This window comes from Calliphora vicina, chromosome 4, assembly GCF_958450345.1.
Source record: "Calliphora vicina chromosome 4, idCalVici1.1, whole genome shotgun sequence".
Classification (NCBI taxonomy): Eukaryota; Metazoa; Arthropoda; class Insecta; order Diptera; family Calliphoridae; genus Calliphora; species Calliphora vicina.
The window spans coordinates 92,482,179-92,501,079 of record NC_088783.1 but is presented as its reverse complement, the minus strand read 5'-3'; the positions used below and the strand labels follow the sequence as shown (position 1 = coordinate 92,501,079).

At 30.7% G+C, this 18,901-nt stretch overlaps 1 protein-coding gene across 1 annotated transcript in view; it reads right to left on the bottom strand.

Annotated features, from left to right (window-relative positions):
• The window catches only part of LOC135957371 (F-actin-monooxygenase MICAL3), a 513,724-nt gene that overhangs the window by 212,511 nt on the left and 282,312 nt on the right, over nt 1-18,901 (bottom strand). Inside the window, exons 6-7 of the mRNA XM_065508105.1 lie at nt 11,404-11,537; nt 11,142-11,308 (exon numbers count right to left, since the gene is read on the bottom strand). Coding sequence (XP_065364177.1) covers nt 11,142-11,308; nt 11,404-11,537 — 301 coding nt within the window. The remainder of the gene's footprint in view (nt 1-11,141; nt 11,309-11,403; nt 11,538-18,901) is intronic.

Below are 18,901 nucleotides of genomic sequence, written 5' to 3'. Positions count from 1 at the left end.
GTTAGTTCATTAAATAATGAAGATACAATAAATAAATGATGAAAAAAAAAAAAAAAAAAAAAATGTAGCGATAATCCATATTATTTAAATAATATCTTGGAGAAACTTCTATCAACCCTAGAGAAATTGAATTACAAGAGTTATGCACTCAAGAGAAGTGATAACTTATTCAATATTATAAGCTATGAGAGCATGAAAAATAAAGTGAATGAAAGTAGAATAAAAGACGTCAAGATTCTTCTATACAACGACCCTCAGCAAATAACAAATGATGAACAGAAACAAGAATTGATAATGTTATATCACAATACACCATGCGGAGGACATTTCGGTGTGAGTAAAACACTACTAAAATTAAAACAAAAATACATATGGAAAAATATGTATAAAATGGTAAAGAAATATATATCAACGTGTGATCTTTGTCAAAGAAACAAACAAGTTACAGATACACCAACGCAGACTTTTAGTACTGTAGTTATCGATACAGTTGGACCTTTACGTCCATCGGGGAATTATCGATACATATTAACCATGCAATGGAGACAAAAGAAGCTAAGTCAATAGCAAAATGCATGACAGAGAATCTTATACTAAAGTATGGACCATTCAAGACTTTAAAATCTGATAGAGGTACGGAATTTATAAACGAATTGATGAAAGCAATTAGTGAACTCTTAAGAATTGAACAGAAATTTTCCACGCCATATCATCATGAAACATTAGGAACTGTTGAAAGAAATCATCGTGTTCTGAACGAATACTTTCTATCTTTCGTGAATGATGATAACTGGAGTGAATGGATACCTTATTATTCGTTTGCATATAATATAACTCCACATATAGACACTAACTATTCACCATTTGAACTAATTTTTGGAAAATTACCTAGTTTACCAGGTGAACAGATAATGAATAATCTGTTTATAATTATGAAAATTATGCAAATGAATTGAAAGTTAGATAAAACATTCATTAGAAAATGCTAGAAGATTACTTTTGAAAGTAAAAGAAAATAGAAGTTTAGATTCCTTAGACAAAACAAATAGCATTGATATTAAAATAGGAGATTCAGTTCTACTGAAAGTTGGAAATAGAAAAAAGAATGAATCACCATACCAAGGTCCATATGAAGTAATCTTTATTGATAATTTAAATGTAACTATTAAAATCAAAAACAAGAACAAAGTTGTACACAAAAATTTATTAAAAAATTATAATGAAAAGTAATTATAAGTATTTGTATAAAAAAAAATATATATGTATATACATATAAAGAATAAAATATGTAACAAGATATTTTTGATAAAAAAAGGCCACACAAAAACATAAAATATTAAATAATAAGCAATATGATATGTATGACTAATTATAAACATTTAAAATTTTTTTATATATTTACAAAAACAAAATTTATAGGTAATAAAAATACCACTTGAAAATACACTTCACGCTTAGACAAGAAATCATACAATGTGTCTAAACAAATTGTACGATTTTTTTTTTCGGGTGAGGGCATAATGTAGAGTACAAATGCATACTCTTATATAGTTCAAGTGCATGCATACAATGTAATTGTTACAAATTATTACTTTGAACCAACCGCATGTTTGTTTTTATTGTGTGTGTTGTTGTTTTTGTAGTAACACTTTCAGTTTCTGAAGTGTGTCACCATTGTAAACTGATCTAAATGATGGGAATGCAGAACATGTGCCATCAAGAGTTCTTTTGGTGTATGTTTAATGCAAGTACAACAAAATACATTGAGTGCATTTTTATTCTAATTGTTTTGAGTAGAGTTTAAGTTATTGAGTGAGTTTAGAAAGTCACTCATAGAATTAGTAAAAATATTTAAATTAAGAAATGATCATTATATCATGATCACTGAATCCATATAGTCTTTCCATTTTTATTACAATGGAGTTTTTTATAATAACAAATAATCACAGCTAAGTGGAAGTGCGTTTACATCTTATAGGTCCTTTTTTGGGACTTGGAACATTTTGTCTTTCATATCAGAAAGTAGAGGTGAAAATAAATTTCAAAGTTATCAAATATTAAATTAAAAAAGTGATTTACATTTTTTGGTTGAAATTTAATAAATAAACCAATAATTAAAACAAGTATTTTATATTTAGTAACATATTTATAATCATTTCCATTTGACTGAGATAATAATTTTAAAATTTTTACAAAATAAATGGACTTAGCACTTTTGTATATTTATAGTTATTTAATATTAACCATTCCTGACTATTAAAAATTAAAAAATTTAAAGCTGTATATACTTTTTTGTACATTTTATGTTTTCTACACATATATGACGGTTAACCGGTTTTTCGATGTCGGTTAACCGAAAAACCGGGTTTTTAAAAAATGCCATTTTTCGGTTCACCGACAAACCGGTTTTTTAAAAAGTCGGTTTTTTATAAACACTACCTAGTAGAAAGCCTGAGATTTCTTTCCTTAGATTTAAGAACAATTTGTTTCTTCATATAAATATATTTTTTATAAGCTGAACAACCCTTTAAATTGGAGGGGTGACCATGTTGTTTGCAATTATTACAAAATGATAAGTTTTCGTTGTCTTGGACAAATCTGCATTCCCCCGGAGCATGATTTTCCTCACATTTAACACAAGCAAATGGCCTATTGCAATTCTTTGACATGTGTCCCCATTGCACAGTGGTTCCGCCCATAGGCCAAAAATAAATAAAACGATCACAAAATATTTATACAAAATGCAAAAAAATTGTGTCTTAAATATCCAATCTTTTTAATGGCAAACCGGTTTTTACTGGAAAACTAACGGGACTTTTTAAAAATAAAATTGAAAGCATGAGCAAATATTCATTTGCAAAGCGCAGCTGAACGCTGGAAGAATAATTCAAAGCAAAAGTGCACTTCAAAACGGTCTTGCAATTGCAGTAGTCTACAAAATTAAATTATTTTCAATGGATTTTGAAGTTAAAGGTTTTTATTTTATCTTTTGAAAATAATAAAAACTAACTTGTGTTGTAATTCTTGTGAAATTAATGTTTTAGTTAACCTATATGTTTGTTACTTTTTTGTAAAACTTCATTATGTTTACTTAAAGTTTTAGTTGTGTTCCCCCAAGATTCCCCCGTAGGTTTCTTTTTCATTGTATTAATCTGATTCTTAAGATAATAAAAGTGCTGAAGTTAGTTGCGGAAATTTGCGGATGGGCGTGTAATCTGTAATATACTAACCCGCCCCACAGAAGAATGCTTCATACATTTTTTTGCAAAAAGTGTAAGGAGTGGTTGTAGAGCGCTGAAATTTGGCACAGATAATTATATAGACTAAATTAAAAAAAAAATTAAATTTTATCAAAAAAGTCCACGCCCACTGCCCATACAATCCAAATTGATTTTTTCGCATAATATTGTTTATATCCAAGCAAAAGTCTAGACATTTGGTACATACATTAATTGAAACCAAAAAGGAACACATGTCGAGTTTCAATAAAATCGGTCACGCCCACCGCCCACGAAACCCATACATAGATAAGAATTTTTTGGATATTTCGTTTATTATTCGACAAAAAATGTTAAGTTTTCATCCTGTTCCGAAAACTATTCTTTTTTTTAATCAGAACAAGACACTCCCACCTTTCATTTTATTAAAAAAGAGCTTGGGGGAAAGTGGGGCTACATTTTTTTTTCTCCATGGAAAATCAAAAATACAATAATAATTAGAGTCTTATAGATTTGGGCATGTCTTCTTAACGGTTTATGGTTTCCCCATAATTTTTTTTTACTGATGTTGAAATGTTATATTTTTCAAATATGTTAAAGGTAAATGGTATTATTAGGAAAATTATACCACTGAATTGCGTGAAAATATAAGTAAATTTTTGCTAACACCCTTGCATGGACTTTAGTTCAATTTTCTAAAAATAAAATAAAATAAATTTTTTCTTAAAACTATAAGTGTACATTTCATCTATAAACATTTCTCTACAAAATTGCATCATTTGACTGTTGAAATTAAGTGTTTGAAAAATTGACTTTTTGACACCAAAATCCCTCTGTGCACCGTCTTATTTTTGCATCGGTACATAAAAATCTGATCCATGGAGCTGAGGTAAGAAAGCTTGTAGTAGTGTCAATAGGTGAATTATCGGAGGAAGCAGCTGAAGCGAAAAATAAGCATATAAAACGTTTAGGTTGCAACATACCCGAAAAATATCGCGCAATGCTACAAATACAGAACTTCTAAATAGGCTGTTTTAAGTTCAGATCCATTTATTTCTGGAGGCCAAACTTACCAACAAAGAAAACAAGTAGTTTAAGTCAATGATTTTTAAATTTGATTAATATTTGATATATATTAATGCCCTATTTTACCTTACTACCTTATATTACTTAGTAATATTGCATTATATAACTTTGTATAACTTTTTAATTTAGTTTTTTTTCAGTGTATAATTCAAATGAATTAAAATGGAATAAAAATTTATTTAAATTGTTTAAAACAAACAAATTTTCATACTGAAATATTTTATTTCAAAAATTCATAAAACAAATCTAAAAGCCAATTAACCCTTGAAAGATCAAAGGGCTACTGTGGTTACAGTTGTTAATATTTTTTCTTAAAAATTTGCAAACTTTAAGTTCTTCGGGCATGCTATGAGGTGACAAATTTTGAAGACCCCAGCTTTTTTAGTTTTGGAGATATTGATTATTGACCGCTTGTTCATATAAGGGAAACCACTGTGCAGAGGTAAGAGAGCAAACGCCAATTTTCTATTTTACCCGACTAGAATCTACAATAGAAACTCTTGTGCAATCGGTAAATAACTTTACAAACTCAATGAGTAACATGATGCAAGAAATGCTGAAGATGCAATCAATGTTATTTCAGGCTGTGCTTAACAGACCATGAACTGCCTAAGAATACGTTTTTGGAATGCAAACGGCATACGCCAACACAAAAACGAACTCGAATATTTTTTAAGAAACCAACAAATTGATGTAATGCTGTTTTCTGAAACTCATTTGACGTCCAGAAGTTCCTTTCGAATAAATGGATATGTAATATATGACACCAAAGATCCCAGAGGTAGAGCATGCGGAGGCTCGGCAATTTTAATAAAAGCTCGAATAAAACACTACTTAATGTGTTTTTTTTGCGAAGATTATCTTCAAGCTACTACAATCTGTCTTGAAGATTTTCATCGAAACTTAGTGATTTCATCGATATACTCACACCCAAGATTCTCAATTACAGAAAGTCAATATAATAGATTTTTTAAATCACTAGGCCCCCGTTTCCTGGCTGCTGGCGATTATAATTCTAAGCACACATTCTGGGGATCACGACTGATTACCCCTAAAGGTCGTGTTTTGTTCGACTCAATTTCTAAAATGGGTTTGCATGTGCTTTCGAGCGGCCAACCTACTTACTGGCCTACTGACCCACGAAAAATACCGGATGTTATTGATTTTAGCGTGATGAAAAATATCCCTAGAGAAATGATTCAAATTGAATCCTCGCTGGAACTATCTTCAGATCACTCACCCACTATTATTACTTTATTGAGCCCCCTAGAAATTGTATCCCCGACAGGTAATTTAGCGATGGCAGGCACAAGAATAAATTGGCTCAAATATAAAAAATACCTCAGTACACATTGCTCTCGATCACTCTCTTATCAATTTCGATAAAAATCTCAAACTGGCTGCTCAACATGCTACCCAAACCCCCCGACAATTCAGATATAATAGAATTAATTCTGCATGTGTCGAACGGCTCTTAAATGAAAAAAGAAGATTTCGAAGAGAGTGGCAATTGCACAGATCCCCCCAACTAAAATCGAACTTAAAAAGCTCTTGGAATTTCGAAAAATGGAATCATTGAATAAATATTTAGAAAGCCTGGACGCAACCCCGCAATCGGATTACTCATTATGGCGAGCAACAAAAATTCTTAAAAGACCCGTTATATGTAAGTCCCCCTTGCGAAGTTCAAGTGGCGGTTGGGCAAGAAATGATACTGAAAAAGGGAATCTGTTTGTTAATCATTTAAAAAAAGTATTTACACCGAACACATCAAACGAAGCAATTGAGTTGCCACCTGTTGCACCCCATTTTGGAGCAGCCGTACCCCTACGTTTTGAGATTCGAGAGATCGAAAATGCTATTGTTGATTTAAATCCCATGAAATCGCCTGGTATGGACAAGATGCCTGGTATGGACAAGATGGAGCTACCCCGGAGAGCAATAAAAATAATTCTTTTTATTTTTAATGCTATATTACGACTTGAATATTATCCTCCAGAATGGAAGGTTTCACTGGTTACCATGATACCCAAGCCGGGAAAAGATCACACAAAAGTAGAATCATACAGACCCATCAGCCTATTGTCTAATATATCAAAGCTATTTGAGAAGATACTTATGAACAAGTTGTACCCGATGTTAACTGAAAACAATTGTATTCCGAATCATCAATTTGGATTTCGAAGAAAACACAGTACTATCGAACAAACCCATAGACTTGTAAATATGGTGAGAAAAGCGTTTGAAGAAAAGAAACACTGTTCTGCACTCTTCATCGACATCTCTCAAGCGTTTGATAAGGTATGGCATGCTGGATTAATATACAAATTGAGTCAAAATTTACCGGCAAACACACATAAGCTGTTGGAACGCTATTTAACTGGTCGAACATTTAAGGTTAAAGAGGGAAACTTTTTAAGTACTGCACAACCCATTGAAGCTGGAGTCCCCCAAGGCAGTATCCTGGGACCTTTTTTATATTTGATGTATTCGTCTGATATGCCAACTAACAATCGCACTCATACATCAACATTTGCTGATGATACTGCTATTCTAAGCATTCATGAAAACCCTCAAGAAGCGTCTCGTTACTTACAAAACCATATATTTGAATTAGAAAAATGGTTAAAACAATGGAAAATTAAAGTCAACGAGCAAAAATGTACACACATTACATTTACATACATTGCGTAGAGAATCATGCCCCCCTATTCATATCAATAACCAAACAATAATTCAACAATCGGAAGTGAAATACCTCGGAATACATCTCGATCGTCGCCTTACATGGAAAAGTCATATAGATGCAAAGTTGACTCAAATGAAATTGAAATCAATTCAAATTAATTGGCTTATTGGCAGAAACTCCACGCTTAGTTTAGATTGTAAACTTCTACTTTATAACATGATCATAAAACCGATATGGTGTTATGGCATACAGTTATGGGGCACGGCCTCAGCGTCAAATGTAGAAAAGATCCAAAGACGCCAAAACAAGTTTCTAAGAATGATCACAATTGCCCCCTGGTATATCAAAAACGCGAATATACACAAAGATCTAAACGTGCCCATTGTAAAAACTGAAATCTCGAAAAATGTACAAAAATATTTAAAAAAACTTGAAGTTCACCCAAACCCGCTGGCCCGCAACATATTAGATAACCGTGGCCACACTCGATTAAGAAGGAGGGACACAGCAGACCTAATCTAGAAGGAAGAATGCCAATTTAACCAAAACAACCATGAACACAAAATTTTTTCGTCCGGCACTGGCTGGACTAATTAAATAATAATATTAGATATGAGATTTGAACCACTTATTGTTAGTTCATTAAATAATGAAGATACAATAAATAAATGATGATTTATAATTTATACTTTTCTTGAACATTTTTGTAATTTTTTAAAAATAAAACTGTATTTTTTATCAAATGACAAAGAAACTGTCTTTCTAAACAAATTCGTCTGTTGATGATTTGATGAGAATGTTACTGGTTTTATGAAAACAGGCTTCGAAATTGTTTCCAAAGCAAACACATCCGGCATATTGAAAAACCTATTTTGCATTTCTTCAATAGATCCGATTTTGATAGTAAGTGCCCAGAAATTTAAAAAATATTGATATTACAATCTTTAAATCTGCTAAACCCCATTAACACGAAGTCGGTAAAATTATTTTTTTTGAAAACTGTCAGTATAACTATTGTGTGCTGTTTTTCTATAGCGAATGAGCGTTTTGAGTGGACGTTTTACATGTATTTTGTTTTTGTTACAATAACAAAACTCATGTTAAATTTCCACTCAATGTTCTCGTTCGCTATAGAAAAACAGCACATTAGTTAACACATAACCAGACTTCGAGGTAATGGGGGCAAGAAATGTAATATTTATGAATTTGTATTCAGTTATTTTTGGGTTTCAGCCATTTCTAGCCATTTTTAATTCAAAATCTAGACATTTTCTGAGCTGAAGAGTTGGCAACCTTGGTTCTAGAGCACTGATGTTCAAAAATAAAAACTAAGATGTATTGGTGAGACAGCTACCCAGTGAACATAATGTCAAACAAATAAAATAAATGTAATTTAAATTTTAAGGAAATGAAAGAATATATGTACATTATACGGCCGAAATTCTATCAAATTTTGTATTTATTTTTGACTTTGTTGTTTTGTGTTCAATCGTAATTGAAATTTTTTTTAAATGTAAATACGTATTCCAATTACTTAGTGAAAAATATTTAATATAATTTTTTATACTCTAATTTTTAATTAAAGTCATATTAAGTTAAGTTATATCATTATTTTATTTATTTGTAATGTAAATAAGTATATGCATAGTGTTTTCATAACTGGAATGCAATAAAATATTTCCATTTTAAAGCAAGAAGCAGAATTGGAAACATTATCTTCTCTCTGCACACTTTTTAGACATAAATTAAGATATAATAATACACTAAATGGATAGAATTGGTAGGTATCATATGCGTGGCACGTTTTTTCCCGCACTGTGACACTATTACGATAAGAAAGCGATATCATATTCGATGAGTTTCAACTTCAAGATGATACGTTTGGGACACTTTTTGGATAGTAATTGTTGGCAGGGATATTGTTTAAAAAAGTGTGTTTTGAAAGTGTTTTTTTCTGCATGTATTGGTTTTAACAACAAAAAATATTGAATAAAAATTTGTATTTCTTCAAATGTATTGGTGTTTGCTCTTCCATAAGGAACTTGTGGGCACCCCTGATCTAGCACATCAGCAGTTCCTCAGACTTGCCGTATTCTAGATCAATGTGTGTCTGGAATGCGACATTGAATACCACTAAAGGTAGGATCACACATGGAAAATATTTGACGAAAAAAACGTAACCATTAAATAAAATATATTTGAATTCTTTTATTTATTCCAAAAACTTATTTTACTTTGGATGATTCAAAACAAAAAAATTAGTTTTATTTTATTTGATGCTGTTTGATCTTACAAAACAATTGTAAGAGTAAACACGTCAAACAAATGTGTGCTAAAAAATTGGTTACGCTTTTTTAGCAAATATTTGCCATCTGTTACCCTACCTTAAGACGTTTGTGCCAATTTACGGCAATCAAATTTATGTAAAATGGGTTGGTCATGTTACTGCAGAAAATTTGATTGGGAAAATTTTTGTATTGTGCTCCAATTCAGCATAATAAAAATTTTAAGGCATTTTCTACATACTTACATACTGATTTTTTAATTGAAATTTGCATATTTTCAGTCTTTGGTTTTTACTAAAAATGTGTTTTTTATAATTATTAAAATTTTGGGGACTTCTATTTTTTTAGATGATGTAAAATGTTTTTGTCAACACTGCGCATTAGGTTAAACGGCTATCAAACTGTGCTAAAGTCCAATTTTTAAACTTCAACCATTTTGTAACCAATACTCCAAAATTAACTAAGTTTTTGGTAAATATTAATATTGTATTCACTTTATAAATTTTGTCGAATAATTTGTTAAATAATTTCGCGAGTTATAAAGAAAGTGAAAAGTGGAGAACAATAAATTAAGTAAGTAATTAATGTTTTTTGTTAAAAAATGTGATAAATTTGTTGAGCTTGCTTGAAATAAAGCCATTTTTTAACATAACCAAGGACGAAGCCTATTGAAACTGGCTGAAATCGGTCCATTATACCACCTAGCCACCATACAAATGTCCTCCCGTAATTACAGTTTATCGGTCATAAATGTTTAATTTATATAGTTATATACACAAATTTCGCTTCAAATAAGTTTTATTTATTTTTCATGTCACCTAACATTATGATGATCGGTCCATAATTAGTTTTAGCTCCCATATAAGACCAGCTTCCGAAAATCACTTTAACGTGCATAAATCTCTTTCGTACACTTTCAACTTCGATTTCAAATCCTCGATGCCTGATATAGAACCGTCTTGATCGCCTTATTATCGGGTATCCCTTCGAAAAAGTACTCTATAATACTGTCCTCATCAAGCGCCATTGGAGAACCAATTTCCATAAAACAATATAGATACTCTCTAAAACTTTCACTTGGTCGCTTCTTCCGATTTTTCAGCTTACGATGGACTTCTATGGCTGAGAGCCTTACACCAAACTCATTGCGCAATGCAACTTTCAACGATGACCAATCTCGAACACTCGGCTGGCTTCGGCAAAATATTTTTGCTGCTCCCGAAAGTAATTGCCCCGCGTAGATATACTTCTGCAAATCATTCCAACCTACGGGAAAAGCGCATTCCTCAAAATCATTCAGCTACTGGTCAATTTCGGGTTGCCCCTCACCTGAGAATTTCGATAACGTGTCCCCAATATCTCTCTATGTGAATGTTGAAGGTACATGACGTTCTGCATCCACTGGTCGTCGAATAACAGGCGCCGCTCCGTCGTACTCCGAGTTAACTCCATCAACCATCTGCGTAATACCTAATCACTCGCTCCTATAAAACAGTCTATGATCCTTATTTGGTCCTTATTCAAAACTATAACTCGAAAAAACTTCCTCTTTGCGCCCTCCACAGTGGGGCAGAATCGATTTTTTTTGGAAATAAATCTGTCATTTCTAAACGGCTGGTCCTATCGGGATACAATTTGACGTTGGCGTAGCCAAGAGTATTCGTTAAAAAAAGAATTAGGTTTATTTAAAGGAAATAAACCATCGTTTTTAAAAGGTTATAAAAACGTAACAGTATGATTCCAATTTGTTTTTACACCTTTCACCATGACTGGTAATGGTACAAAAAGGTTTGTTATTCCGTTTGTCATTTCTACAGTATTCATTTGCGTCCCTTTATATCTTATATCTACAACGAAACATACCTCTAACAACATCCGGTGGTAATTCTGCTGGTTGATTTTCACGTATTATTAATTCTGGCTTAGGTGGTTGTACTGATTCGTCATCTTCAACAAATTTTGGGGCAAACAATAGCTTAAAATGTACTGTACAATATAGAACACCTTCATGGCTCTGATATGTATCTACTCTGTTAAATGATAAAGTTAAATTAATGATAAAATAAACAATTTTAAACATTTAAAGGTAAAATACTCATGTAGTTAACAAGATAGAAAAACTCACTTTAATTGCTTGTTGCATTTATTACAGCGGAAACAGTTCTTATGGTAAATATTCTTTTCAGCTTTCACTTCTTCCATTTTAAAAACTGCCTTGTCACATAGAAAACAATTTTTTTTCACTTCACCTTGTGGATTCTATTAAAAATGTTTTAAAAATAATTATTGTCTCAAATGAATAAATTTATCAATACGATCATTTTTATAAATTGAGTTTTACAGTATATCAAGAAGTATTTTGAAAATATATTTGATTTAATTTTTATCATTTTGGAAGCTTGTCTGTCATTAATAAAAACAATTAATATTATCAGTTATGTCCTGTTACGACATTATTATAGACAAAAGTCACTTTTTCAAAACACTTCTTCACAACCACAACAACTCATATTGTTTTATTTCATAAATTAACGTAAAATATGAATGAATATACATATGTACATGAGGGTGATAACTTCAATATTTTACAGATATCAATAAAAATATGTAAAATATCTAAAAAGTTCACAAGAATTACAGTGAAATATTTCAAATAATTAGTTTTGTAGAGTAAGCTAGGGTAATATGGTACAGGCGGGTAATATGGTATAGCTACTTTTCTCTAAAACTAAGAGCATAGGAGTAATGGTACCAAGCTTAAGAGTTTTATTATCTCAGAAAATTAACATTGAGTGAGTGTACTTCATTTTTGCAGGCCATGAAAGTAGTCAGTTGTAAAAAATCAGCGTGATCTTAGACTTTTTTGCGATCTGTTAAAAGTATTTTTTTAAATCTCGTGTTTTAAACTTCATTAATTTAATTTTAAAGTCAAATGGGAATATTTTGCTATTGAATAGCACATACAACAATATAGCATATTTAGGGCCATTATTACAACTTGCCTTTATAGTTAAAGGTAACTTTAAGCAACAGAAAAAGGTACCCTTAAAGTTAACTTTAACTATAACGGCAAGTTGTAATAATTACTCTTAGTGTATATGTTTAATTTTATAATAATTGCAATAAACCACGTGGTCGGCTAATGTGGTATAGTTAAAACCTTTCAAATAAATAATATGCCAAAGAAAGAATGTAAGTTTGGTCAGCCGCCAACTTTAACCGAATCCATTGAAGATGATTTAAATAAAACGCAAACCATTTACAAATTAAAATACCATGATTCGGTTGTGTGGTTTAGTATACAGTATTAACAAAACATGGTATACCACATTAACCGCCAATTTTTTCAATGGCTTGTTTAAGGGTTTTTTCTCTTTTTCCCAAATTTCTCTGAAACTTGAACTAAAAAGACTTTTTACTTTCATGGATGTAAAAAACGAAATGGTATGAATTCATAACAGATGAAAAAGTCGTCTTCGTTGACAACGTCGCTAAAAAGTCACCAAAATAGACGACAAAACTGGTGACTTGGAGACACTTGTCCCCAGGTTTCCTTCAGGGTTATCTAGCCGCGGTTAAATGGGCGTCAGACGGCATGTATTGCTTGTGTTTGGTGCCATGTATTGACACATTTTTCCACATGTAAACATATACATTAGGGTGGCCCTTAATAAACAAAAGTTGGATTTTTGTCATTCTCACCCCACAGTTTGGTGAACATTAGTAAAAAAATCATCCTGAAAAAATTTTAGGTAAATCGGTTGGGGTTAAGACGTGCCGCAAGCCCTCTGAAGTTTTGAGATGCATTTACAAGGGGAAAAAAGGCATTTTTTTCAGTTTTTGTAAAAATTTTGCCATTAAAAAATTAATTTTCCAATTTAATATACAAGAATAGAAATGTGTACGCAATTGTCGTTCTAATGAGACATAAAAAACAGAATTTGGTCAAAAAATGTTAAAGTTATTAAAAAATCGCCAGGCCATTAACGTGTCTCAGGCAACTAGAACAAGAAATGTAGGAACAAAATTAACATATTTTGATAAATATTAAAATAAAAGCTCATTTTTACTTAAAATATGTCCATATTTACTTGTATATGAGTTTTTGTCTTCGTAGGATACCGTTAACCTATTATTAGGTATGAACAAAAAAATAAAATTTTTTTAAAGGCAGCTTCAAAACTCCATTTTCAAAATTTTAAAAATTTTTTTAAACAAATTTCAGAATTTTTTGATCATCTCATTGGGATTTATTAAGAATATAATAGGGAATAAAAATGTGAAAAAATTATGAAAATATCGCTTATAGTTTTTCCGTACCAGCGATTTAAATTTTGAAATTTTCGAGAAAAACCAATTATTTGGCAATTTTTAGGCGAATGAGCTCTATTTCCTTACTCTTATGAATTTTAAGCAAAACTTATTCAGAATATTATAGTCCAGATAATTCTAAATATACTCAGAAACTTTTACTAAAATCGGAAAACGTTAACACTTAAATCGTGAAGGCCAAAGGTCAAAATTTTCAATATTTGGAATTTTTCATGGAGAGATAGCGAAATATTATATACTTTGGGCCGATTTTGATGAAACTTAAGAAAAATATAACATAAACTCTAGGGTTTATAATAACAGCACAAGAATGGAAATTAACGCTAAATGGCACTTGGGGTTAAAATGACCCCAAACTTTTAAAATCATATTTTTTTATGGTTTTGGAAGTTTGGGGTCATTTTAACACCAAGTGCTATATAGGGTTAATTTTAATTTTTCTGCTGTTTTTGTAAATACTAGGCTTTGTGTTATATTTTTGTTAAATTTCATCAAAATCGGCCCAAAAATGTACAACATTTCGAACATTTCAAAATCTTTCCAAGAGAAATTCCAAATATTGAAAAATTTGATATTTGACCTTCACGATTTAAGGGTTAACGTTTTCCGATTATAGTAAAAGTTTCAGAGTATATTTAGAATTATCTGAACTATAATATTCTGAATAAGTTTTGCTTAAAATTCATAAGAGTTAGGAATTCATTAGAGTTCGCCAAAAAATTGCCAAATAATTGGTTTTTCTCGAAAATTTAAATCGCAGGTACGGAAAAACTATAAGAGATATTTTAATAATTTTTTCACATTTTTATTCCCTATTATATTCTTAATAAATCCCAATGAGATGATCAAAAAATTCTGAAATTTGTTTAACAAAATTTTTAAAAATTTGAAAATGGAGTTTTGAAACTGCCGTTAAAAAAATTTTAATTTTTTGTTCATGCCTAAGAATAGGTTAACGGTATCCTACGAAGACAAAAACTCATATACAAGTAAATATGGACATATTTTAAGTAAAAATGAGCTTTTATTTTAATATTTATCAAAATATGTTAATTTTGTTCCTACATTTCTTGTTCTAGTGGCCTGAGACACGTTAATGGCCTGGCGTTATTTTAATAACTTTAATAGTTTTTGACCAATTTCTGTTTTTTATGTCTCATTAGAACGAAAATTACGTACACATTTCGATTCTTTTAAATTAAATTACAAAAGTAATTTTTTAATGGCAAAATTTTTACAAAAACTGAAAAAATTCATTTTTCCTCTTGTAAATGCATCTAAAAACTTCAGAGGGCTTGCGGCCGATTATCCCCAACCGATTTACCTAAAATTTTTTCAGGATGATTTTTTTATTAATGTTCACCTAACTGGCGGGTGAGAATGGCCAAAATCCAACTTTCGTTTATTAAGGGCCACCCTAATATACATACATACCTTGTAGGGTTGCCAGTTTTATTTTTGCAAAAAGCGGAACAATTTTAAAAATAGATGAAAAGTGGCGGGATTTTCATAATATACGCGGGACAAAAGATAATAAATTATACCTTAACTATCTTAACACGAGCGGAGTTCACTATTAAGTGCGAATGGTCTTGCATCATTGCAAATGCGAAATTTTAAAGGTTTTTTTGTGTATTTTGTAATTTTCTCTGACGAAAAAAATTTAATTTAGACTCATACTCATGCTATTGGCACGATTTGAGATCAAACGATGTTCGGATGTCAAAACGTAATTTCGGTGGTGGTAGTGTTATGGTTTGGGCAGCGTTTTCTACAGTTGCCAAATCGAAAATATGTTTTGTTCCGACAAAAATGAATAGTGCGATTTATAACGAACTGTTGGATGATGCTCTTCTCTAATTTATGGATGAAAAAATGGATGAAGATTGCATATCCAACAAGATAATGCTGCAATCCATGTTTCTAAGCAATCGAAATCTTGGTTTAATGAACATAGCATTCCTCTGTTGGACTGGCCGGCTTGTAGTCCGGACTTAAACACAATGAAGAACTTGTGGGGATACATGGCCCGTAAAGCTTATGCAAATAATGCCCAGCTAATGACTGTGACAGAGCTGAAACTAAGAATTAAACAAGTCTGGGAGGAAATTGATTCCAATCTGCTTAAAAAATTAGTGTAAACAATCCCAGACCTTATTTTTGAAACAATCCATAACAAAGGATCATCCACACATTATTAATAATGCTACAGTGGCCCATAAATTAAAGTGCGTTTATAAGAAAATACCCTTAAAAATGCCTGTTAATCTCGAAAATTAAGTTAAAAAAAATAAATAAAGTACAAATGAATTTTTTTTGTAAAGAAAATTTTAAGTGAAGTCGTAACTAATTTAATAAACAAATTTGTAGCCCCCTAAATATGTTCATGTTTAATTTTTACAATCTTTTTAAAAAAGTAGTGTGCGTTTATAGGAATATGCACCAGTATATAAAGCGGATGAGGCAAAACTTTCCAACCACTTTATTTTAAGTGGTTTTTAACAGGTTCTGCAGCATTTCAGACATAAAAAATCATCTTTCAACGTATCATTATGAATTATTAACTGGTTAAGTATACTTTTAACTTTAAAAGTATACTGAATAAATATTTGCTCACGGGAAATTCATACATATCAGTTCCACTTAATTTTTGATTTTTTTTATACATTTTCAATATAATGCATTAAACACATTCAAGAAAGCAGGCTACCAACTTCAATTTGTCAAAAATAAAATGCACACGTTTATATGGAGACGATTATTTTAACGACAGCACAGCTACACGGCCACACGACTACTCATGCCGATGTAGCCGAATTAGGCTAATTTCTATTTTTGTCAACTACAAAACAGAAATAGTGTTGCTAATATAATAAAAAAATGTAAATCAAATTAGTGCTTAAAAAAATATATTTTTTTACTTAGTTTCTGATAACCATATTGAAATAAATTAACCCTTTCGCTACATTGTATCCATATGGATACATTTTAGATTTTTGCACATAACTTCGACAATTATGAATATTTTTAAAAAATAGTCTTTGAGTCTATTTTTGGAATATATTTAGAGATGTTTACAATTTATTTTATTGAATTATCGCTATTCGTGTTCGATTGATAGCAATTTGAAAATGTGTGAAAATAGATTTTTGAATCCAACATTTTTTTTAAAAAAAAGTGCCTTTGATTTTTTGCATATAAAATTTGTAAAAACTATAATTTTGTAATAAAAATTATTTAGAATGCTTAGAAACATATTAGGGAAATATAAAAATAAAAAATATTAAAAAAAAAATCATTGGGGGCTTCAGGATAAGCTTCCAGGACTAAAAATTTAATTTGGTATAACGGATAAACCAGGACACGTAGGACCTTAATATTAATATCAGTCAATATTGATATCAATACCAACCATATGATAAACTTAAAACATCTATTAACACCTCCAGTTAAAACTTGTAGCGAAAGGGTTAATAGCAGGTACATAATTAATTATAACCATATATATATTCTTACTCAAAATAATTGTTTCAATCTTAATTACTTTGGAATTTTGTACGGTTATTTTTTATTAAAGTGGCACCACTGAATTATAAATCAGCTGTTTACTTTGTAGCTGTCGTCTTTAAAATAATTCAGTAGCTGCCACACGACTACAACTGTAACCAGCAGAATTTGTGTTCGTGTAGTCGTGTAGCCTGTTGTCTTGAATGTGTTTAATGCATAATGATGTTCTTTAAAACTAGATATGAAATAAGTATGTAGTTATTAGATTTGGAAAATCCAAAAAAGCGGGAATTACGAATCCCGAGCGGGACGCGGGATTTCATGACTAAAAGCGGGACAATCCCGCGATAATCGGGACATTTGGCAACCCTAATATTAAAATCGGATTATCGGTTTAGAAGTTACAGATTTATTTGCACCTTTTTTCATTTCCCCCACTTTGACCTAAAAGCTCGGTTTTAGGTTCTCGCACAAAGACGATATGAGAATTTTCAACCATCCTCGGGTGAAGTTTATTGTTAATCTTCTCCATTCGCAAAGATTCATCTTTTCTGCCTTTTTTTCATTTCGTAAAAGCCCAAGCATGTTCAAGTTTCTTAAAAGGCTCAATAAAATGTTAGTATATTTAAACAAAAATATAAAATACAAAAGGAAAATTTTCGCGTTAAAAATGGGAAGCTCGGTTTTGATTTTAGACCCATGGTTTCTTCGGCAAACATTCTTAGAATTCAACGTAGATTACGATTTTGATAACCGCTTTTTTTTATCCATACAAATTGACCCACTCTAATATATATATTAGGGTGGCCCTTAATAAACGAAAGTTGGATTTTGTCCATTCTCAGCACACCAGTTTGGTGAACATTAGTAAAAAAACATCCTGAAAAAATTTTAGGTAAATCGGTTGGGATTAAGACGTGCCGCTAGCCCTCTGAAGTTTTGAGATATATTTACAAGGCGATAAATACATTTTTTCAGTTTTTGTAAAAATTTTGCCATTAAAAAATTACTTTTACAATTCAATTTAAAAGAATAGAAATGTGTACGTAATTTTCGTTCAAATGAGACATACAAAGTAGAAATTGGTCAAAAAATGTTAAAGTTATTAAAAATTCGCCAGGCCATTAACGTGTCTCAGACAACTAGAACAATAAATGTAGGAACAAAATTAACATATTTTGATAAATATTAAAATAAAAGCTCATTTTTACTTAAAATATATCCATATTTACTTGTATATGAGTTTATGTCTTCGTAGGGTACCGTTAACCTATTCGCAGGTAGACCAAAAAATAAAAATTTTTTAACGGCAGTTTCAAAACACCATTTTCAAATTTTTAAAAATTTTTTTAATCATCTCATTGGGCATATAATAGGGAATAAAAATGTCAAAAAATTAAGAAAAAAATTAAGAAATTTTGCCATTTTTGGCGAATGTGCTCTATTTCCTTACTGTTATGAATTTTAAGTAAAACCTATTCAAAATATTACAGTCCAGGTAATTATAAATATACTCTAAAAGTTTTACTAAAATTGGAAAACGTTAAACCTTAAATCGTGAAGGTCAAATGTAAAATTTTTTAAAATTTGGAATTTCTAATTTAAAGATATAGAAATGTTATTTATTAAAGTTTTACTAAAATTGTAAAACGTTAAACCTTAAATCGCGAAGGTCAAATGTAAAATTTTTCAAAATTTGGAATTTCTAATTTAAAGATATAGAAATGTTATTTATTTTTGGGCCGATTTTGATGAAACTTAGGAAAAATATAACATAAACTAGG